This window comes from Rhinatrema bivittatum, chromosome 4 (genome assembly GCF_901001135.1).
Source record: "Rhinatrema bivittatum chromosome 4, aRhiBiv1.1, whole genome shotgun sequence".
Taxonomy (NCBI): domain Eukaryota; kingdom Metazoa; phylum Chordata; class Amphibia; order Gymnophiona; family Rhinatrematidae; genus Rhinatrema; species Rhinatrema bivittatum.
In genome coordinates this window covers 219252748-219276616 of record NC_042618.1, presented here as the reverse complement: position 1 = coordinate 219276616, position 23869 = coordinate 219252748, and the positions used below count along the sequence as shown (strand labels likewise).

Here is a 23869-nt window from a genome sequence, read left to right as displayed (position 1 = left end):
CAGCAGCAACTTACAATTTTTTAGAAAACAGCCGCCTCCAGGGGTAGCAGGGGAAGTGGGGCAGGGGTCTCTAGAGACCCCTGCCCCACTTCCCCTACTACCCCTGGGTTGGTACTCTGATATTTTTGTCATTTCATTTAGGAAAACTCTTTCTTTTTTTGTTTCTTTTCCTTTTTCGTGTTTTTTAGGTATCAAAAAATAGCACGCACTATTTTCAGAAACCAAAAAAAAAAAAAAGGAAACTAACTAAAAAAATGAAAATTTTCCCAAACAAAACAGGAAAACAATGACACAAAATATTTTGCTCTGCACACCCATGCTAATGATGTAATCCCTACCCTAGGCTCACATATTATGTTATATGAGAGGCGGACATATTTCTTATTGCTAAGAATGACTCGGCCCAAGAGTGAAAATCTTCAGTGCTTTCTTTCTGGACTAAAAAGGTGCCAGTACTCACATGCAGGATGCATGTCTTTTTTTTTTTTTTTTTTAAGGAACATCAGGACAAAGCAAGCATTTGGAGGAAAAAGGTGCTGATACTCAGTACGGCGAGTACCCCTGACAAAAAGCCCAGAACCATTTACTTCTGAATCTTCTAACGAACAGCTTGTCATTGTTTCTCTTCCTAGCAAACTAAGCACTGTAATTACACATCATGATCTATCTATGATAATTCATACCAGTGGATCACCAAACCATTGCTACCAGAAGGACATTGCTGATTTCCACTGGTAATTTAAAACAGGTACTGTGGCATTATTCGAGAGTTAATGCCAGCACTAAGTTTATGAATGTGCAGAAGGAAAAAAAATGGTTTTGTTTTGTTTTTCGCTTCACTGGGATCCAAATTCATTTCATTAGTTTCATAGTGGGGAAAACCCATTTCGTTTATTAGTGTCATTCATTTTTCGTTTCCCATTAAAGTCAATGGGGGAAGTATTTGCAGCCTATTTTTGGCTGCAGAATTGGGGTTTTCTTATCAATTCTGATGAAATGTCTGGGGAACAATCATCAGAATGAGAAAAGAGCTCCAAGGGACTTAGACTGTGGCAAAGTGGCACCAAAGTGGTATGAATAGCCTAAGGCACTGAAAAGGGGCAAAGGGGTAACAGGAGTGGCAAGAGTGCTTTAACAGAGGCACAAAGCAGCAGCAAGATTGTCAAAAACACACCACAGCTTCAAAAGAGAGCACCGATATCAGTTGCATGAACCCTCGAAGGCAGCACGACAGGCAAAGTGGCATCAACATCCTACAGCACAATGAAGGGGGAACATAGCAAGCAGAAAAAGTGTCAGAAAAAACCACAAAGTGCCGATAAAGGGACAAAGCAACAGGAAGACTAGCACCAACACACTGAGGAACCATGATAGTGGCAAGAACACCACAAGGAGTAGAGTGAGTCGTCTGCTGTATGGCAGCAAGGCAGAGTGGCAGAAAGTTGATAGAGGCAAGATAGGCTGGCAGAGCAGAGGTAGTCAGGTCCCTGTGGTTTTGATAGGGGCAAGACAGGCTGGCCCCGGGGAGAGTTCCCTTTCCTTTGTGCAGGAAAGGGCTCCCTAGAAAGTGTTCGCCCCCTAGAGTGGGATGGTTCCTTTGGCATCTAGTAAGCTCTCACTGGTCTTTTAAAATCTGGTGGACGTAGCAGATATACAAACGAGAATTTTGAAAGCCGAGGTGGAGGAGGTTTCTATGTGAACAGCGGTTCAAAATGGGTCAGCGGGTGTTAAGAGATAGGCGACACCCAGGGAGAGTTCCCTTTCCTTTGCGCAGGAAAGGGCTCCCTAGAATGGATTGGCTTCTAGAGTGGGGCCTGAGTTTTCAAAGTGTGGTGACCTGGAGGAGGTTTCCATGTCGTCAGCGGTTCTGGTTCAACATGGGTCAGCAGGAACTAAGAGATAGGCTACACCCAGGGAGAGTTCCCTTTCCTTTGTGCAGGTATGTTGTGGTTTGATCTGTCACTTCTTCCTGAACTGGTTTACTACCAGAAGAAAATGGCATCTTTTTCATTTGTGAAAGATAATTCAACAGAGGATGCTTTTAGAGCAATAGAGACTGATATTTGTGAAGCAAGAACTGAGCTGGAGATTATTTTTGAATACCCAGAAGCTATTAACTATACTTTTGTACTTCAGCTGATGACAAAGGAACTTGAAGAGCTCTCAGAAATAAGAAAGCTGCTACTCAAGTCCAAATCTACAATATCAACCTATGTTGACTTTGCACCCTACACAGTGCTTCTGTAAACTATGGAAAACAGAGGATGAACTAGAGCGCAACTACCACCAGTTTTCTATAGAATTAGAAACATTAATGTTGGCACCTAAGAAAGATTTAGGGAAAATGGCCCATATTATGAAGGTCATGAAAACTATTGAGCATATGAAATATGTAAGTTCCAAACATCTTAAGTCAGCTTTTTATGTTCTTATATTCCAAATGTTGCAAAACAGGAAAAAGAATATTCTGGAATGAAGTGATGCACAAATACATGAAACTGAAATTAGAAATACTAGAACTAAACTCAGACAGGCACAGTGTTTGAGGTCAGGCCCTTGTACTGACGTAAGGGCTGGACAGTGGTTTGGGATCAGGCCCTTGTAGTGACATAAGGGCTGGACGGGCAGGCACATCAGTTGAGGTCAGGCCCTTGTAGTGATGTAAGGGCTGGACAGACAGGCACAGCATTTGGGGTCAGGCCCTTGTAGTGACGTAAGGGCTGGACAGACAGGCACAGCATTTGGGGTCAGGCCCTTGTAGTGACGTAAGGGCTGGATGGGCAGCCACAGCGGTTGAGGTCAGGTACATGTGCTGATATCTGGAGCATATGAGGCATTGGAGCTGCTGCAAGGCTTTAAATTGCTTTTATTCATCTTGCCATTCACAGGGAAAATTTGGAAACTCAAGCAAAGGCATGTTTATTTTCAAAAACACTAGCATTTCCATCAACTCTGGTGCCAGCCTTGAGCGATGAGGACTCATATCTCCTATCATTGAAAATATATATTCACTAGGCACACTGGTTGGTGAACATGACAGATATCACTGAGCCTCTTTGGCTAGGTGTGGCCAGACAGTGGACTTGTGTACCCAATATGCCAGCGGATCTGTCTGCATGTCCTCTGTGGGCTCTGTGAGATACCGTGTTACTGACATTTGTGCTGGTGTCGCCTTTGCTTGGGTGGGCTGAGAGTCCTTCTTGCCAGCTACTTTCACTCTAGCCTGTTCCAAAACAGATGATTTTTTAGGGGGCAACATGGCTTTGGCGTACTGAAGTGGAGGAGGAAGTACTAGCTGTCGCTGACAGAGTACTGCTCCTGCTTGGGCTTGCACTACTCTCTGAATTGCCCTCTGTTTTCTCCTCTGCTTCATGCCTAATCTGTCTCTGCCTATGGCGCTCCTGTTCATGGACGTTTACTAACAGCAGGTCCTTCACAAATGTGAGACAATCGGACTGTAGGGTGAGTTTCCCTTTCACACGGGGATCACAGACTGAGCCGAGCATGTATCTGTAGTCTTTTGTTAAAGGTCTTAATCTCTCTTGCACCTGCTTCTGTAAAAATTCCAGACAATGCAGCATCTCTGCTGTCATTCCCTCTTCCTATTTAAAGCCCTCCAAATTTTCCTCCAGAAAATTAACTAGAGGGATGATGTCAGCCAAAGTGGCAATTCTGGAACTCAGCTCCTCCATGGCATCCTTGAAGGGCTGCAGGATTGTTACCAGCTGATGCCCTAGGGGACTCTGCACACCTATGTCCATTTCCATAGAAAGGTCATGAAGGGGTGTCTGCTGCTCCACTAACCTCTACAGCATCATATAGGTGGAATTCCATTGGGTGCCAATGTCTTGAATGAGTCGCTTGTTAGGCATCCTCAAATCAGTCTGCTTTTCACAGAGAACCTGCCCCGCCTTCACACTTCTGTGGAAGTGTGCTGCTATGTTAAGAACATAAGAAATTGCCATGCTGGGTCAGACCAAAGGTCCAACAAGCCCAGCATCCTGTTTCCAACAGAGGCCAAAACCAGGCCACAAGAACCTGGCAATTACCCAAACACTAAGAAGAACCCATGCTACTGATGCAATTAATAGCAGTGGCTATTCCCTAAGTATAATTGATTAATAGCCATTAATGGACTTCTCCTTCAAGAACTTATCCAAACCTTTTTTGAACTCAGCTACACTAACTGCACTAACCACATCCTCTGGCAACAAATTCCAGAGCTTTATTGTGCGTTGAGTGAAAAATAATTTTCTCCAATTAGTCTTAAATGTGCTACTTGCTAAATTCATGGAATGCCCCCTAGTCCTTCTATTATTCGAAAGTGTAAATAACCGAGTCACATCTACTCGTTCAAGACCTCTCATGATCTTAAAGACCTCTATCATATCCCCCCTCAGCTGCCTCTTCTCCAAGCTGAACAGCCCTAACCTCTTCAGCCTTTCCTCATAGGGAAGCTGTTCCATCCGCTTTATCATTTTGGTTGCCCTTCTCTGTACCTTCTCCATCGCAACTATATCTTTTTTCAGATGCGACGACCTGCACTTCTGTATTAACGTATGCAAGTATTCATTCTCTTGGTGATTGGACTCCAACCCCAGAGCTGACTTTACTACCAGGTGCAGAGTGTGTGCAAAACATTGGATGCTCTGAAAGCGCCCGTCAGATATTGCCTTTACCATGTTTGCACCATTGTCTGTGACAAAGAACCCTGCCTGAAGATTCCTGTCTTGCTGGTGTAGCTGCCAGCATCTGTCTGATGCATGCTAGAATATTGGCTGAGGTATGGGCCTTATCTATCAGGAGGGTGTGCAGTAAAGCCCACGTCCACCCGGATATATGTTCACTAATAGAGCTGCTGCCTGCCCCTGCCTCAGCCAGGTCCCACCAGTGTGCTGTCATTCATGGCAGTCCAGATATCGCAGGTGAAATGTACACTCCCCTCTGCCTTAGCTAGCAGTGCTTGGATGCAACTGCGACACTGGTTGTACAGGCTGGGGTTGACCTTTCTGCTAAATGTGGTTCTGGAGGGGACTTTGTAATTTGGAACTAAGACCTTCAGCAAATGCTTGAAACCCACATTCTCCAATACCTGCAAGGGCTGGTCATCAAGGGCAATCATTTCCCCAATGCTCCTAGTTACATCTTTTGAGGCTGCCTGCCTCTTTCCCTGGGATAGCGTTACCGAATACCACCCCATTTCCTCCATGGTGAGTTGTCACTTCTGCACATGGCAGGGGGCTGCGGGCCTGCCACCTGACTGCTAGAAGAGGTTGAGGGTGTGGGATGACTCTGCTCCTTTTCAACCACATTATGCTGCCTGGAAAAAGGGGGTCTCCTGACTGGTACTGCCACCATCCCCAGATGTCAGTACCATTGGGTGTTGTTTCTGCATATGATGCATCATGCCAAAATTAGTTAGATGTCCCATTTCCTTGCCTCTGCTAATAGCCCTGGCACAGTAATTACACTGAGCAAAACGCAGGTCCTCTGTCACTTTAAAGTGGCTCCAGATCACAGATTTCTTTTGTGATCCCTTCTCTATAGCCTTCAGGGTGGATGCTGGCACTGGAGTTGAATTAGTGGATGCACCCTGAGAAGCAATGCCAGGGGCATCAGTCACCCTCCATGCCTGCACTGACTGCTCTTCCTCTTCATCATCATCAGTTTCATCTCTCCCCTGCAGCACTGAAGTGGAGGCTAAGACAGAACTAATTAATCCTCCTAAACCTTCTTCAGTTATTACTTCTTCCATTTCTGATGATGAGAATCCCACACAAGATGATTCTTCATCGGAATCAGAAGCAAACAGTGTCTGTGCTACATTTTCAGCACTAACTAGAGTCTGCTGTCGCACTGCTGCTTTTAGATCTTGCCCTTTTATCTTGCATGACTCAGCCTCCCCTTCCCTCACCTCCAAAACAACAGGGTCAGAAACAGGTGGTGGCAGTGCATCATTTTTAAATTTCATTTTTTTCCGGATGGAACTGCCTGCCCCTCCAGAGATTTTAGATTGGAACAGCTCCCTTTTAACTTTAATGGGGGACTGGCACTGCCTTTTGAAGTGCCTCCTCTGCCAGTCCCAATCACTCGTCTACCTTTCCCTGACATCATAGATTTAATGTACTGCCTACTAGGGATTTCAAATAAAAGAATTATTTCTTTATTGGTGAATGAACACCTCTGTACCAATATATGTGAGTGTGGAAAACTACACACACACTCACAGATGCACAGTGCAGTGCCTTGCTGTACACTACAACTGAGACTGCTGTATGTGCATACAAACAAATTTTAACTCCAGAAGATGCCTACTGAGGATTTGGATTAAAAGAACACTGCTGTACCAATATATGTGAGTATGGAAAACTAAAACAGATGCACAGTGCAGTACCTTGATGTACACTACAACTGAGACTGAAATGGATGGCGCGGGCCATCCATTGCTCCTACCATGTGACAGGGGCCAGCCAATGGTACCGATAGCCCCTGTCACATGGTAAGGGCAAAGGACTGTCGGCGCCATTTTGATTAGTGACGCCGACTGCTCGAGAGCGGGAGATCGCTCCCGGGACCCCCACTGGACCACCAGGTACTTTAAAAAAGTTTTTGGGGGGTCAGGAGGGTGGGGGAAGCTAAAGGGTGTGTTTTAAAGGGTCAGGGTGGTTTTTTTGTTTATCGGCTCGAGTGCAGCCAATTAAAAAAATATAAACGATCGGACCGCACACAAAACATTTTCCGATAGTCCCAGAACCTGGAATCGGAACCAATTCCAGTTCCGATTCAAATCTCTAATAAATAGTACAGCAGGAACAGCATCACAGAGCACTGAGAGCAGCGATTGGCTGCATTAGAAAAATGTTTAGCTCTGATACGTTCAACAAAGCGCACAATAGACTTGATTTGGTCGTGGTTATAAAGTAACTTCATTTATTTCAAACGGTGACTCCTTCTTAACATCCCGCACATTCATGGCATACAGTTTGACAGCAGTCCCCGACACGGTCCCGTGTTTCGCCTGTCGGCTGCTTCGGGGGGATTCTTAATAAATCTCAGTGATGACAATTTTAAAGGTCTGCACTGAGATTTATTAAGAATCCCCCCGAAGCAGCCGACAGGCGAAACACGGGACCGTACCGGGGACTGCTGTCAAACTGTATGCCATGAATGTGCGGGATGTTAAGAAGGAGTCACCGTTTGAAATAAATGAAGTTACTTTATAACCACGACCAAATCAAATCTATTGTGCGCTTTGTTGACTATATAATTTACGTTGTAAAGTGCACTTGAAGCTCTGGTTGCTTTGTTTAGCTCTGATACGTTGCCATTCTGGTCTCCTTGCCAACCTGTCTGACCCAGACTATGACAGGGCTGTGAGGTCACTTATGACTCATAGGAAAGGGCTGGTTTTCCTATGGACACTCCCACATGGCCCTCTCCTATTTCAAATGGCCGCTAAGAAATCACTGCGAACCAAAAGAATGAAACTAATATGATATGTTTCATTTGTGGAGGATCGCCATGCATTTCGCGAACCCATGAATCAAATGAACAGGGATGCATTGCGGATTGCACATTCATTGAAAATGAATGCACATCCCTAGTTTACAGCACATCCCTAGTTTACAGCAAATTCTCCCCCCCCCCCCCCCTCAAACTCCCGTCCCCTCAACTCCTGTAAGTCAGTTTGCTTCTACAATTCTGAAACACCTCCTTTGTCCAAGGGTTTAACTTCCTAAAACTTTGGAAAAGGAAAATATTCCACAGAAAAAAACTCTTAAATATAGCATTTTCAGGCAAAATATGCACGTGAACTATGTTGCTATTGACAAATTAGTGCGAAAATATTTTTTAAAAAGCATTCACAAGCAAGGTACAAAAAACCAGAAATGAAATATTTGTTATGAACCGTGCTGCCCGTGGGTTCCCCTGCGAGCAGACTCACTCACCATGCTGCCGCTGCTTCCCCGACGCAGCATGGATGACGCCGTCGGGCCTTCTCTATGCGGCTGGAGCCACGGGCTTGTTTCACCATGCGGCCCGGAGGCCGCACCGGAGGTTCCTCTTCGCCGCGGCTGGAGCCGCGGACTTCCTGCCATCCCCTGCGCGGCCAGGACCGCCGCCGATGTTACCATCTTCGCGGCGTAGGCCGCAAGCCCCTGGATCTTCCTGGTGGCTGGAGCCACCCACGGGGCTTCCTGCAGCGGCAGGAGCCGCTGCTGACATCAGGGCCTGCGTCTAGGCCCAGCCCTGCCTCTTCCCACATCAACGTCGGTGCAGGCCGCTGTCCACAGTCCTGCACAGCTCTCTTGCCTTCTCTTAGGCTCCAGCGCATGCCTCTTCACTGAATTTAAAGGGCCAGGCACAGGAAGTGTGCTGGCCCCACCTAGGGAGTGGACTTCCTGCTTCAGCCCTATAAAGGGCTGCTCCGTCAGTCTGTCTGTGCCTTGCATCGGAGTGACATCTCTCTGGAGGCTCCTGCCTGCCAGAGCCTTGTAAGGTCTCCTGTTCTTCATGGAGCTCCTCGTCTCGTCTCGTCTCATTTGCCTTCATACCACATCTTTGTGTCTTGATGTCTTGCCTGAGGTCCCTGTCCATGTCCTGATGTCCTGTCATGATCTTCCACATCCTGATGTGCCTGCCTGTCCAGATGTTCTTCCCTGCGTCTTCGTCTGGTGCTCCTGAACCTTCTGTTCCTGTAGAGCTGTGGTTCTCAGATGATGTTGTGCCCGAGAATGGAGTGGTCTGCAGGTGGGATTGGTCCCTGTGCTCCTGAGCTTCTGTTCCCGCCAGTCATAGGTGGAGCTTTGGATGACATCGGCTCCGTCATTGGAGTTCCTCCTCGCCTGGATCTTCCCTGTGCTTGTCCCGCTCACCTCGTGGTCCGAGACCAGCCTCTAAGGGCTGTGTAGGGCGCGCAGTGGGACAGGGTGGTCCACGACTCAGTCCCGCGGGTGGGCTGAGTAGGGCGCCCTGAGAGACAGTGCAAATATCCTTCTGCCCAGCTTCTCATCTCACCTGGACTTTGTCAGTTCCTTGTCTCTTCATGGATGCCGTCGCATCAACCCAAGTGTCTTCGTCCGTGATGCCGTCGCATCAACCCAAGTGTCTTCGTCTGTGATGCCGTCGCATCAATCCAATTGTCTTCGTCTGTGATGCCGTCGCATCAACCATAGTCTTGTCTACGTGTCAAGGCCTCCATCTGCCCTCAACCTCAGGCCAGGCCTGCTGCTCCATGCTGTTCCATGCAGCAGATCCGAAAGGGTCGGAGGACCATTCACATTCCAACATCCTGTTGTTGGCCTTGGGAGCTTGCAGGCCTGGCATAGGGTAAGACTCTTAGCCATGCTGGGACATGCCGTCAACCCTCGGTCAGATCCTGGATGTGTCTAAGGTCGGGCTGAGGCCCAAGGGCACACTAAACCACCCCTTCTTAACAATATTCATTTAAGTACAACTAAAAACAAGCAATTAATCAATTACACTTAATATTAGGCAATAGAAAGCTGAGAATAAATAAAAATAATAAAATCTACATTTACTTAAAAATGACAAAATAATCCTAGAAGCATGGTTCATTTTTAGCATAAGTACTTTGACTTTAGATCCCCTGGATGGAAGTTCCCACACAATCAGAAGCAGGCTGTCAGCAATATAGAAAAGCATATGGCTTTAAAGGTACTCTTGGGGATTGTCCATCACAGAATGCTGGGAACAGACAGGGAATAAGATGCAGTTAGTCTGCTGGAGGAATGGAGGGTGCTACAAAGAGGAAAACGAAAGGGGGAAAAGATGTGATGTCGCTATAGGCAGAAGGTTGTTGTGTAATATAGATTCAATGGGATAGGAGCCAAGGAGAAATGTGTGGCCAATTAGGGCGTGGTTAGAACAAGAGAAAAAAATATCCTTGGAAAAACATGAAAAGGGCAGCCGATGAGCAGAAAGTCAAGGAGCTGCCAGGTGAAGCTTGCAAGGCACAGGAATCTGCCAGCAGCCAGAGAAGCAAGTGCTAGCTGCGCGAAGACCATGGTAAGCCTAGAGCTACTACTCCAGGTAGGCAGTCTTGCAAGAAAGTCAGAGAGCCTATGGCTTGGTGTCTGGCTTAGACAATAGCAGGGTACGGTCTTAAAGAGGGTCATAAGCTGTTGCATAGGGCTTTATACCCTCCTGTATATGTATAGCACACTACAGACTGGAGGAATGGACTGTGCTATGATGTAACAGATCCAGAAAAGGAATACAATATACTCTTTCTGCAACTACGCCTGGCCACTTGGTTTTGTTTGGTTTATCCAGCAGCAGTGCAGGGCAGGACATGAGCAGTGACCTATTTCACCACCAGTGAAGGATATTTCAGACCCTTGGGCTTCTTATCTTGTATCTGTAACCCTAGGGATGTGAATCATTTTTGAACGATTAAAATTATCGTCAGATAATTTTAAAATCGTCCAAAATCATTAGAGTGCACGATACAATACAAATGCCCCCGATTTATCGTCAGGGGCATTTGTATTGTATCGTTAAATAGGGCACGGGAAAACCGGCACACCAAAAAAACCCTAAAACCCACCCCAAACCTTTAAAACAAATCCCCCACCCTCCCGAACCCACCCAAAATGTTTTAAATTACCTGGGGTCCAGTGGGGGGGTCCCGGCACGATCTCCAGCTCTCTGGCCACGGCTGCGTTAAGAGAAATGGCGCCGGTGGCCCTTATCATGTGACAGGGCAAAGGTAGCGCTGGCGCCATTTTGAAGATTGGCAATACGGCCCGCGTGCAGGAGGTCGCTCCCGGACCCCCGCTGGACTTTTGGCTAGTCTTGTGGGGGTCAGGAGGCCCCCCACAAGCTGGCCAAAAGTCCCTGGGGGTCCAGCGGGGGTCCGGGGGTGATTTCCTGCACACGTGACGTCGGGAGCCAGGAACCAAAATGGCGCCGGTGCTACCTTTGCCCTGTCACATGATAAGGGCAAAGGGCCACCGGTGCCATTTCTCTTAACGCAGCCGTGGCCAGAGAGAGGGAGATCGCTCCGGGACCCCCCCCCCCCCCCCCACTGGACCCCAGGTAATTTAAAACATTTTGGGGGGGTTCGGGAGGGTGGGGGATTTGTTTTAAAGGTTCGGGGTGGGTTTTAGGGGTTTTTTTGGTGTGCCGGTTTTCCCGCCCTCCCCCGATTTATGATTTTTTAACGATTTTTAAAAAAAACAAAAAACACGACAATCAGATTTCCCTCCCCCCCCAGCCAAAATCGATCGTTAAGACGATCGATCACACGATTCACACCCCTAGTAACCACCACTGCCTATAGAGATTCCATAGGAGATCCTCCAGTAACCACCTTTTGTGTGTGGTTACTGGAGGATCTCCTAACTTTTGCTTTTTATACAGACTGACTACTAGTCAGTTCTTACATGAATAAGCTTACATTTTTGCATGGAACCTGGTCTTGCAAGCAATGTATCGTTGAACTTGAGATTGATTGACGCCATAGATGCCAGTCCAGGTAAACGTCCCACCGATGATAATTGTCCAAAAGCTGTGTCGTTGTAAGGGGTTGGGATTAAAGCTAAACAAGAAACAAGTCAGAGTTATGAGATGCTGAAATATTAGCTTAGTTTAGCATTCATTTCAATATTAAACTATTATGCATTAGAAGGCCGCCAAGTGAAGATCATTCACTTCAACAAGCAGAAATGAGGTACAGCTGTAACCTGTACTCTCCAAACCAGGGACAATTTTGAAACTGGCCAAGAAGCTTTGTATCCACAGACCTGTAAACTGATTTTTCAAAGAGAAATTCCCCATAGCTTTTTTCTTGAAAATGTGCTCCGAGGTATCTGTGGACCTCAAAAATGAAATGCATGCATTCCTCTACCCAGAGCCAGATATGGATTTGGGTGCCTATAGGCAGGATTGGAGATTGGGGGGTGGGAGATCTAGGAGAGCAGATAGTGGGTGAAGTCCCTCTACCTCCACTCCCCTCCAGGGTCCCAGACTGCTATGGCAGTGCCCCTTTGAAGTAAATTTGTAGAGCAGGCTCCTCCTTGACACAGTTACACTCTTCTTTGACTTCAGTGTTTAGAACCTTCAAAATTTGACGCTCTAGACAATTGCTTATACCTAAATCTAGGCCTGCCTCTCACCCCCTCTATGTGCCCCTTTTCGGTGCTGAGGGAAGGGCAACTTTTACTCCAAGGAATTTATCTGAATAACTGCTTAGCTCTCTGGACAAACTCCTTTGAAAATTGCCTTCAGCACATCTACATGCAAGCTGTGAGCAATGTTAACGAGCACACAATAGGTAATGCAAAAGTCTGGATTTATCAAAATACAAAACATGCCAAAAATTTGCTCAAACCCTCTAAAACTATTTCTGGTGGCCATACGTGGCTCCTGAGCCTTAAGCCTATAACCTTTGATTAACATTCTCGTTTTCTGGACTCCAATACAAACTCCTGTGATTTTGGCCTGGTCTTCTGTAAGATGATCACAAAATGTAGAATTATCTGCTAGCTAGGTTTTGGAAAATCCCTGCTGCTCCCCATTAAAAAAAACCATTAAGAAACTTACTCCCAGAAGTTCAGTCTCCCTCCGTAGTAGGAATCATTTAAAATAGGTCCAATTCCACCTTGAACCACCACTGCTCGTATAATTACAGACGAAAAGCCAGCTACCATGATTCCAACTTGGAACACGTCAGTCCAGACAACGGCTTTTAGGCCTCCCTGCAGGGAACAAAAGGGGAATATATGTAGCTGCACAAACATGTCCACAATTCTTTTGTATTCCTCTGCAGATTTTTACATTTCTGTATGTGGTTTTCCTACAATTAATGACATTCTCATTAACCATTCATAAATGCTAACCTTTATTTTCTGAGCATGAGAAGAATCAGATGTGATTTAATTCATTCCACTGGAGTCCTGAGTCTATGACAAGACTCTTTTTTTGAAACAAAAAGCAGCCCTGTATGTTTAAATGATAAGATTTCCATAACAGAAGGAAGGCCTCTCATCTCCTGTATTTAGGAATTAATGAAAATAGGACTGTGACAAGGTAGATCCTGCATGGGAGAGGAGGTAAAAAAAAGACTCCTGAGAAGGCATAAGCCACCTTTTATGTCTTGTTGGGTCCCTGGGATGGGTCTGAAGCCCATTCCAGCTTTAGTCAGGTGCAGGGCAAATACCAGTCAGGGGATGTTTAAATATATAACCTGAAGCTAGGAGTACCTGAGCATGATCCAGCATGGAACTGGCTATGAACCTGGAAGGATGCTGGCTGGGAAAAAACGTTACCTTCTCTGTCTTAAAGAACCTGGAGCTGCACCACCATGAATCCAGGGCACAGAGAACCCAAAGCATTCAACTTCTGATTCTGCTCAGCTTGTTCATTAAATTTCTGTCAATAGTCTAGTTCAAGTACCTCCACTTTTTTTGTAACATCATTGAGTCATTTGGCCTGATTGTTTAAATTGGACGCCATACCTGCTATAAGGTCCCAGATCACATCTAGGGTAACAACTGCTGGTTTAACAAACTGCTGTGGGCACGAGCGGCTTACCCTCAATCCGATAGACATGCTACCAATGTCCGCTGGTCTTGAGATGCCGACTTCTTCTCCTCCTACCATCCCCTCCAAAGCAGCAGCTTGGGCTAGTGGCTCTCCCCCAACCACTCCAGTGGCATCTGAGCCACCCGATTGAGCATGCTCAGTGAGGTCATCGAACTACAACTCAGCTCCTTCGTCGCTGGTTAGCTGCAGAGCTCTTGGCGGCATTCTGGGATCCTTGGGCTCAGTGATAGTTCCCCAGGAGAGTATGGGACTCCTCTCCCTGCCTTTCCAGCGGGTGTTGAAGCCCTCAGCACCACCATGAGTCCAGGGCACAGAGAACCTGAAGCACTCAGCTTCTGATTCTGCTCAGCTAAATCTCAATTACTGAATATGTGTAGGAACAATCCCTAATGAGAGACACCCCTGCTGTCCCTGAGGTAAAGGCAGCGCATTCCCAGTGCACACCTAACGGATTTGGGGAGAGAGCTTTACATTCATGGATTCTGGGGTGAATACAAGTCCTGACCTGTATTTGAACTCTACTCCTGGTGGGCAATTCTCCATTTTCAATGTCTCCTGACAGTAGAATCCTCACAAAGACATGTAAAACAATTGTCAGCTTTTAGTTTAGAAATTATAATGGCCATCAGTTTTGTTAGGGTATTTGTAAACACCGTACACACAGGTGGCAGACAGACACCCATACCACTTAGAGAGAATATCGGTTGGTGGTAATCTGGTGTCAAAAGACTGTGTCTAACTTTCAGATGATTTTCCTAATGTTATATTTTTTTTTTCACTATATACTGTTCTTTAAAATTCCTCCATATTTGCTTAGTTCCCTGTTTAAATTTGACATGGCACCAAAGAGAAAGGGGAAAATTAGGGTTTTTCCCACCGAGCCCTCTTTACCTCCTGGCCAGCAGATGATTGTTAACTTCGCGTCTCCTGTGGACCCCCAGAATTTTGTCGGTGAGCTCCACAATGTAGCACCCGGCAAGGAAGCGTCAATGCTTCCAGGGGACGAGGTTTCCCTCAGCCCCCGAGAACAGGCTCTTCTGCTGGTTGATCAATGCGCCCCCCCCCCCCCCCCCCCGATGATGCCGCCGAAACCCTAGCAAGTATACCTTTGATGGCATCTGTGCGGGTGGGAGCCAAGGATATTGCCATGTCTACCATCACAATTTCGATGGCTTCCGATGGAATGGCAGTTTTTGTAATTGTTTCTTCCTCTCTGTCCTCTGAAAGTAGTGGTCTGGTAAGAGGACAGGTTTATTCTCCTTTTGGGGCTGTTTCTCCTCCGGTGGTTCCACTGTTGCAGCAGATCCTTCAGATGCCTGTTAAGCCAGCAGTTATTATTTTTGGAATCACTCTGGGAACTGATGGAGAATTTTGCCAAGATTTTGTCCTCTTCTGTATCTAAAGTGGACTTGGTATTACTAAACTGGATCCTATGATTGTGCGGCATGAAAGTTCCATTCAACAGCATTCTAGGCAACTTGCAGCAGTTCAGCAAGACATTGCAAAAATTCAAGCGGCACAGTCTATCTCCATTTTGAATAATGGATTTTTATCTTGTAGGCTTGAATTAATGGAGAACTCTTCTCGGCTTAATCTCAGAATTTTGAATTTTCCTAAGATTCTAGACAAAGTCCCAAATAGTTACCTTAAAAAGATATTTTCACCAAGTTCTGAATATTCCACCTGAAGAGTCTCCTCCCATAAATAAGTTTGGTTTTTTTTTTCAAAATAATATTTATTGGAAGAAGGAAGCCAAATAACAATGCTCTGTAATTTTATCCCATAAATAAGTTAACTTTTTTGCCGTCATCTTCTAATGCTTCAGCGAATACCTCAGCTGGGAATCAATTTCCCCCTTTGAATCTTACAGAATTTCTTGAATCATCTGGTCCAGAAACAATAGACAGGACTCCTCTGCTTGTGTCTTTTTGTCTTTTTCACTCAATGCACAATAAAGCTCTGGAATTTGTTGCCAGAGGATGTGGTTAGTGCAGTTAGTGTAGCTGGGTTCAAAAAAGGTTTGGATAAGTTCTTTGAGGAGAAGTCCATTAATGGCTATTAATCAAGTTTACTTAGGGAATAGCCACTGCTATTAATTGCATCAGTAGCATGGGATCTTCTTGGTGTTTGGGTAATTGCCAGGTTCTTGTGGCCTGGTTTGGCCTCTGTTGGAAACAGGATGCTGGGCTTGATGGACCTTGGTCTGACCCAGCATGGCAATTTCTTATGTTCTTATGTTCTTTTGTCTCCGATTCAGATCTTTCTAAAGTGATGTCCCTATATTTTCGGAATCTAAATTCTCCTTTTTATGGTCAAAATCTGCATATTTTAGCTCTCAGAAAAGATGCCCTTGATTTAGGAGCTTCTTTTGTATTGCGTTACCCATGTAAAAGTTTCAGATACGTTTCGTTCAGATACTTTTGGGGTTTTTTTTGCTCCTGAGCAGCTACTAATCTTCCTTAATGCTAGGAAAATAATTATTTCTTCTCCAGTTCTGCCTGATCCTTAGTATTAGAGACCTTTATTAATGTATGGGGGTTCTTACTTGCTACTAGCTTTTTCTTGAGTTGCTTTATTGTTTACTCCCTGGAGTTATTTCTCCTCCTGTTTGTTTCTTTTCTATTAGGGGATTATAATAATGATGTCATGTGTTTTGTTTTTAGTATGTTTCATTGGATATAATGGCAATGTATTTATCTTGAGTTAAGATTGTTTCTTTTTCTTTTTTGTTATTATCCTCATATTGCCTTCACTAAGATTTATGTTGTTTTGTATATTTAAAATTGTGTAAATTAAAAAAAAAAAATTAGATGCACTGCATACAAATACAGTGGACCTCATTATAACAAGGTCCCATACAGCAAATACTGGATTACACAAAGAGCATGTACAGAAAGTACGAATCCCCCATACCCCCTCCCAAAGTAAACCATGCTAGATCTGCTAACTGAAATGTGAATTTTAAAAGCCTAACACGTGCATTAATTAGGAGATGCATGAATATGTCGAGCTCGCGGGGGCCGAGCGGATTTTAAAAGCCACCCGGATATGCGTGCAAATACCACAGCGTGCACATCTCGGAAGTTTTCAGAAAGGGGCAGGGTGTGGTCACGGTCTGGGTGAGGCATGGCTGTTTCAGGGCGTAAAGCTGAGATGTGCATGTAAATATTGATGCGATCCGGTGCACGCCGAGGTCCCCTGCTGCGCAACCTAACTTCTGCTATGAATACCGTGTAACCTATAAAATAAGGATAAATAGGCAGATCAATAGAGTTTTAAAGGTTGGAGATAACTGGGGGAAGTGAAGGCTATCTCTTAACTGGGCGAACTGGTAAAACTGGAAATGGTGTTGGCATGTGACCCTTTTAAAATCCCCCGATTTACGTGGAAGAAGCAGGATTTGCATTTAAGTGCGCAAGTTACAAAATAGCCGCATCCCTGGGCGCAGGCTGATGAATGTGTGCACATGTGCACCCACGTGCCAGTTTGAAAGTTACCGTCCCAGTGTGCAGGTGTAATTTTTGGCAGCAGGAAAGTTAATTTTACAGGCAAGGTTCTGGATATTTATATTTACTAAAGCTGAATTTGCCACAATTTGCCATTCTTGCTTATCTTGACAGACCAGTCACACAATGCTTATTAAAAAATACTAAGCTCTATTATTTTTTTTCCAAACTGATTTTCATTTAGGCAGAGAATAGGAAAAATTCCATTGGTAAAAGCCAGCCCTGGTTGACTTCCACAATACTTTCAAATCACATCAAGGATAGTGACAGTGTTACCTGCACACACAGGCCGATACAGTCCAGTGAGCTCCGATGGAGCGCACTGTTAGCCGGCATTTGGACATGCGTTTGATGCACTAGCTTTACCCCTTATTCAGTAAGGGGTAATAGCGTGCCAAAAACGCGCGTCCAACCCCCCGAAACTAATAGCGCCCGCAACATGCAAATGCATGTTGATCGCCCTATTAGTTATGCCCGTGCGATTCAGAAAGTAAAATGTGCAGCCAAGCAGGACATTTTACTTTCAGAAATTAGCGCCTACCCAAAGGCAGGCGTTAATTTCTCCCGGCACCTGGAAAGTGCACAGAAAATCAGTTAAAAACTGTTTTTCTATGCACCCTCCGACTTAATATCATGGCGATATTAAGTCGGAGGTCCCAAAAGTTACAAATAGTTAAAAATTTAAAAAAAAAATGTAAATAGGCCCGCGGCTCATGGATTGAAAACCGGACGCTCAATTTTGCCGGCGTCCAGTTTCCAAACCCGTGGCTGTCAGTGGGTTTGAGAACCAATACCGGCAAAATTGAGCGTCGGCTGTCAAACTCGTTGACAGCCACCACTCCTGTCCAAAAAGAGGCGCTAGGGATGCGCTAGTGTCCCTAGCGCCTCTTTTTACCGCGGGTCCTAATTTAAATAAATTAATTTACTGAATCGCGCGCACAGGATAGTGGCCTGTGTGCGTGCCAGGAGAGCAGGCGCTTGCCCGCGATTTTTACTGTATTGGCCTGACAATCAGTACAGCACTCTATAGGTTTAATTCAGAGATACCATACTTGTGAGACAGGAGCCGTGTGAATTTATCCTGCTGCCTTGATGTGTCTTTTCTAAACCATGGAATCAACCCTGAAGAAAATGTAACTAATAGTGGAGAAGTCAATAATGAAAGCTCTCTGCAGGACTGCAAGTAGATTATTAAGGGGAAACTCACAGTGGAGGTTCCCTATTAATAATTTGCTGGCCCTGCCAGTACCACAAAAAATCCTTTTCCTTAAATATTGTGCTTTGCAGGTGCCAGTGTATGTGAGGAAAAACGGGAGGAAGTCAGCATGGGAATTTCAAATCGAAATTCCCACACGTGCTTCTGCTTGTCCCTTATCCCCATAGGAAGGAAGGGGACAATATTCAAAGGGACTTTTTTTCCATGGGTAAATATGCGTGCTTGTGGAAAAAAGCCGTTTGAATAATTCCCCCTAAATATATAGGTCAAGAAGAAGACAACATTAGTATATGGCAGAGGTGGCCAACAGTGGTTCTCAAGAGCCACAAACAGGTCTGTTTTTTCAGGATATTCATAATAAATATGCATGAGAGATTTGCATGCACTACCTCCATTGTATGCATATCTATCTCATTGTGGATATCCTTAAACTAAACCTGTTTGTGGCTTTTAAAGTATGGAGTTGGGCACTCCTGGGATATGGCTGTTTGAGACTTGACTCAGGAGTCAGCCAATGTTGCTATGAAAGTGGTTGAGTATCACCAGTTTAGGCCATAGAAAGAGTACTGGATGTGGACCTGCTTCTTTTACAGAAATCAGTGGAGAAATCATCTCTTCAGGACATGAGCTGCCAGTTGAAGCCCTCCGAGGAGACTGGCCAAAACGTATGCTGCATCAAGCTACATTGTGACTTACCAATGTGCAATAGAAAGTGCAGACAATTCCAGTGGCTACCACTGCACCCCACAGGTCAAAGCCCGTGACTGTAAATAAAAGGAAGGAGCAAAAGATTAAGAAAATCAGTTTTGCAAGGTTCTAAAAAATTACATCTAAAAACATTTTTCAAAAGTAACACTGAAGCTAATGAACTGAAGAAAGTAACCTTTGCAATAAGAATTAAACGACTCATGGAACATCAAATGACTGCGCCGTGTATGTTTGATATTTTGGTATTGCAAAGCTGTGGAGATGAGAACAACCTCTCCATTCCTACCATCCATATATATATATATATATATATATATATATATATATCCCTAGTGAATATGCATGAGAAATATTTTCTTACGCAGGAGGTAGTGCATGCAAATATTTCTCATGCATGTTCATTAGGGATATCCTGAAAACCCGACTGGCTAGGGGAGCCCATAGTACCGGTTTCAACACCCCTGTATTACATCATCAGGAAACTGTTATAATGCTAAGAATGCACTCATTTGACCACTGCCAACTTGTAATGCCTGAATATTTTTAATGTATTTTAATTTAAATTAGATTTCTTATTTAGAACAATTTTTTACATTTAATTTTACTTAAAATTATAGTAGAAAAAAACAATTGGCCCATCCAGTCATTCCTGTCCACACTGCTAAGGATATATCCCAGCTGTAGAAACTTGAGCCCTTGTGGGATATTGTTCCTTATCCAAGTCAGTTTTTATTTGGCTTTTTACCCACATGGGTAGATGAGCATACAAATTCCCATATTTAATCCGAGACCCACCTCCCATGTATTACCATCAGTCTTTTAATAATGGTTTTATAAGCTTTTTGATAAAAATTTGCATTTCATACAAAATTTGTTGAAGCCCCAACCTAAATAATGTTAAAAAAAATTAATATGCTGAATTTATGAGCATCTATTAGAAATGGAATTAAATGTTTCTTCCTCTAAGAAGACTCAGAAGACAGCAATCATCTAACTTTTGAGGGTAAAATTTTATAAATAGCCCCTATAGCCCATGTATTGTACTGAACTTGATCTTGTCTGATATTGAGTACAGTGCATGGGCAAATAATGTCAGTGCAAGCAGTGGGATTGAGCTGGATTCTCTCCCTTAAGAAGATGCCACAATATTATCTCATCATGATTATTCACCGAGCCCACCAGATTGGTCTCAAACTTCTTGTTCTATTTCCTCCCTATCCAGGAACATTTCTATCATTAGGAAAGGTGAGGAGGCCACCTCAGGCAGCAAAACATTTTTGGGGGTTTTTTTGGGAGGGGGTCAGCAAAAGGTGCACCTCCCAAAAAAAAAACCCAATACTCCTCGCCGCAGACATGATTACTGACGAGAGACTCGGCGGGGCCACAGCAGATACCATTCTGGCACGGCCAAAAAGACCCGGTAGCGCCCCCATTCCGTCGTGGTCTGAAGACAGGCCCAGGAGAGCTGTGGCAGACCTCTTCCTGCCGTGGTCCAAACAGATGCCCCCGCGGATCCCATCCCACCACAGACCAAAGAGATGTTTGGCGGACCTTGTCCCACCACAGACAGATGGCACAATATTCAATGCTACACAGCTAAATTTGGGTAGGCAGATTTAGCCATATATTCAGTGGCACTTGCTGCTGAATATCTGGATAAAAATAACTGGGCTAATTCATCCAGTTGTCTTATCTGCTCAGTGGGCATGAGTGGAGGAGTTATGTAAGAAGGCACGGCACAGACAGCAGTACAACATACAGATAGCAGGTGCACACTGTTGTCTAAGCAGGAAGGGATAAAGCGCCTGATTCACTTAGCTTTGCTCCCATAAGATACAGAATGGGGGGGAAAGTAATTGAGACCCTTGTTTTTAGAGTCTAGCCTCTGGTGTTCATTTCAGGAGCTGGAGAAAAATTACTGCTCTGGTAAGAAAAGTCCTATCTGGGAACATTTTCAAGAAAATCCTGTATCTTTTGGATGAAACAAAAGGAATACTACATTAGGGATGTGCAGCAGGGACAGATTCGTCCCATTCGGTATTCGTATTCATCGGGACTCAAATCCGTTGCATCCGTTCTCGGGGGACCCCGATCCGTTCATTAGAACTGTTCATTAGTTCACTGTCACATGGTAGGAGCAATGGATGGCGCCGGCCATCCATTGCTCCTACCATGTGACAGTGGCCAACCAATGGCACCGGTAGCCCCTGTGACATAGTGAGGGCAAAGGCTGTCGGCGCCATTTTGAATACCGGCAGCCGACGGCCCAAGTGCAGAAGATCGCTCCAGGACTCCTGCTGGACCACCAGGGACTTTTGGCAAGTCTTGGGGAGTCAGGAGGGTGGGGGGGTTTATTCATTAGTGATACATTGTATTCGTGGGGGTTCTCCATACGTTTCATGACCCCCACGAATACAACGAATATGGCATATATGTTGAGGATTGCCAATACGTTGCAAACGAATGCACACCCCTATACTACATCATTGCCTAGTTTGAGATAGAAAATTGTACTATAAACTAGGGATGTGAATCGTTTTAGGACGATTAAAATTATCGTCCGATAATTTTAATATCGTCTTAAACCGTTATGGAACACAATACAATACAGATTCTAACGATTTATCGTTATAAATCGTTAGAATCGTGAGCCGGCACACTAAAACCCCCTAAAAACCACCCCCGACCCTTTAAATTAAATCCCCCACCCTCCCGAACCCCCCCCCCCAAATAACTTAAATAACCTGCGGGTCCAGCGGCGGTCCGGAACGGCAGCGGTCCGGAACGGGCTCCTGCTCTGAATCTTGTCGTCTTCAGCCGGCGCCATTTTCCAAAATGGCGCCGAAAATGGCGGCGGCCATAGACGAAAAAGATTGGACGGCAGGAGGTCCTTCCGGACCCCCGCTGGACTTTTGGCAAGTCTCGTGGGGGTCAGGAGGCCCCCCACAAGCTGGCCAAAAGTTCCTGGAGGTCCAGCGGGGGTCAGGGAGCGATTTCCCGCCGCGAATCGTTTTCGTACGGAAAATGGCGCCGGCAGGAGATCGACTGCAGGAGGTCGTTCAGCGAGGGTTCCGGCGCCTCGCTGAACGACCTCCTGCAGTCGATCTCCTGCCGGCGCCATTTTCCGTACGGAAAATGGCGCCGGCCATACGCGTATGGCCGGCGCCATTTTCCGTACGAAAACGATTCGCGGCGGGAAATCGCTCCCTGACCCCCGCTGGACCTCCAGGAACTTTTGGCCAGCTTGTGGGGGGCCTCCTGACCCCCACGAGACTTGCCAAAAGTCCAGCGGGGGTCCAGAAGGACCTCCTGCCGTCCAATCTTTTTCGTCTATGGCCGCCGCCATTTTTCGGCGCCATTTTGGAAAATGGCGCCGGCTGAAGACGACAAGATTCAGAGCAGGAGCCCGTTCCGGACCGCTGCCGTTCCGGACCGCCGCTGGACCCGCAGGTTATTTAAGTTATTTGGTGGGGGATTTAATTTAAAGGGTCGGGGGTGGGTTTTAGGGGGTTTTAATGTGCCGGTTTTTCGATTTTTCGATTTTTCGATTTTTAACGATTTTTAACGATTTTTCACGATATTTTACCCCCCCAAACGGCAACAATACGATTCCCTCCCCCTCCCAGCCGAAATCGATCGTTAAGACGATCGAGGACACGATTCACATCCCTACTATAAACCTTGTAAATAATGTGTTTGATGGTTATATCACCAATGAGTATGCAGTTTTCATACAAATTAATGTATAAATAGGCTGAAATCAATGACTTAAATCAAAACTTCCTGCTTGGTGATTTCAATAACTCAAGTTACATCAATCCACTTTACTTTTAATCTAATCTAGTTGCATTTGTGATTTATTTTTTTCATCTATTTCAGCCCATCTCTAAATATTCATCAGCCCCTAAAATCAATGCCATATATAATTCATTAGCCGTCGCTGTGCCATTATTTGGATGTCAATCGATTACAGTCTTCTCTTGCATTTAAGACTTGTCTAGTCATGCCACTGCACTAAAGCTATAACCTCTCGTCTTACCTTGGTTCAGCGCCAGAGCCGGAGCATAGATCACAATTCCAGTATATAAAACCTGGGATAGAAAGAAGAGGAGACAGGAGAACTGTAGAAAGAGAAATCCCGGAGCCCACAGGAGAGGGAATCCTTTTAAACCGGTCAAAAACTGACACTTTTTCTCCTCCAACCCCCTCTCCCCACCAAAAAAAAAAAAAGAAATTCTGTTATTCTTACAATGAGGTTCATATGGGAGAGATCCCATTTAACCAGCTTTTAAATGCTGGCACAATGTTCTATTACTTTTGGAAACAAATCATAGGTTAACATTAAAACTTTACTCAGATGTTCTGACTTGAGTACTGCGCACGCCACACATTGAAGAAAGGCGAATTAATAAAATGTGGACCAAAAAGCTACTTCTTTCCGACCCTTTTCTGAAACTCTAGTGTTGACATCAAGTGTTGCTTTCAAAGCTTCTTAAACCAATTTAACTGCAAGAAGTATGTATGTTGTTCTGAAACAAAAGGGCTCCATCTAGACATACTGCCTTTCATTTCAAGTGGATAAAGACATCAAGGCCACCAGTCAAAACGCATGCCAGCGTCAAATCCATGCAGGCTTTGGTGACCCCTAGCGGGATGAGCAGTGGAACTGATGATTTCACAGAATCTCCTAGCAGTGAAAATCAGACATGTATTTTTAACCCCTTTTTTCACAAACTAAGCCTTTGGATTTGCCTACATGAATACATAATAAAAAGAAAACATCTTCATCTTAGACTACTATAACTGTTTTCTACCATTTTGTGCCAACGAGAAAAACTCTCTATGTCCACATCCAGCCAGAAATATCAAG

The 23869-nt window shown here is 45.0% G+C and overlaps 1 protein-coding gene across 1 annotated transcript in view; it reads right to left on the bottom strand.

Moving 5' to 3' along the window:
• LOC115090519 (sodium-coupled monocarboxylate transporter 1-like) overlaps positions 1-23869 on the bottom strand; it is a 66361-nt gene that overhangs the window by 31465 nt on the left and 11027 nt on the right. Inside the window, exons 3-6 of the mRNA XM_029599720.1 lie at positions 23039-23090; positions 18988-19055; positions 12568-12722; positions 11423-11563 (exon numbers count right to left, since the gene is read on the bottom strand). Of these exons, the coding sequence (XP_029455580.1) occupies positions 11423-11563; positions 12568-12722; positions 18988-19055; positions 23039-23090 (416 nt within the window). The remainder of the gene's footprint in view (positions 1-11422; positions 11564-12567; positions 12723-18987; positions 19056-23038; positions 23091-23869) is intronic.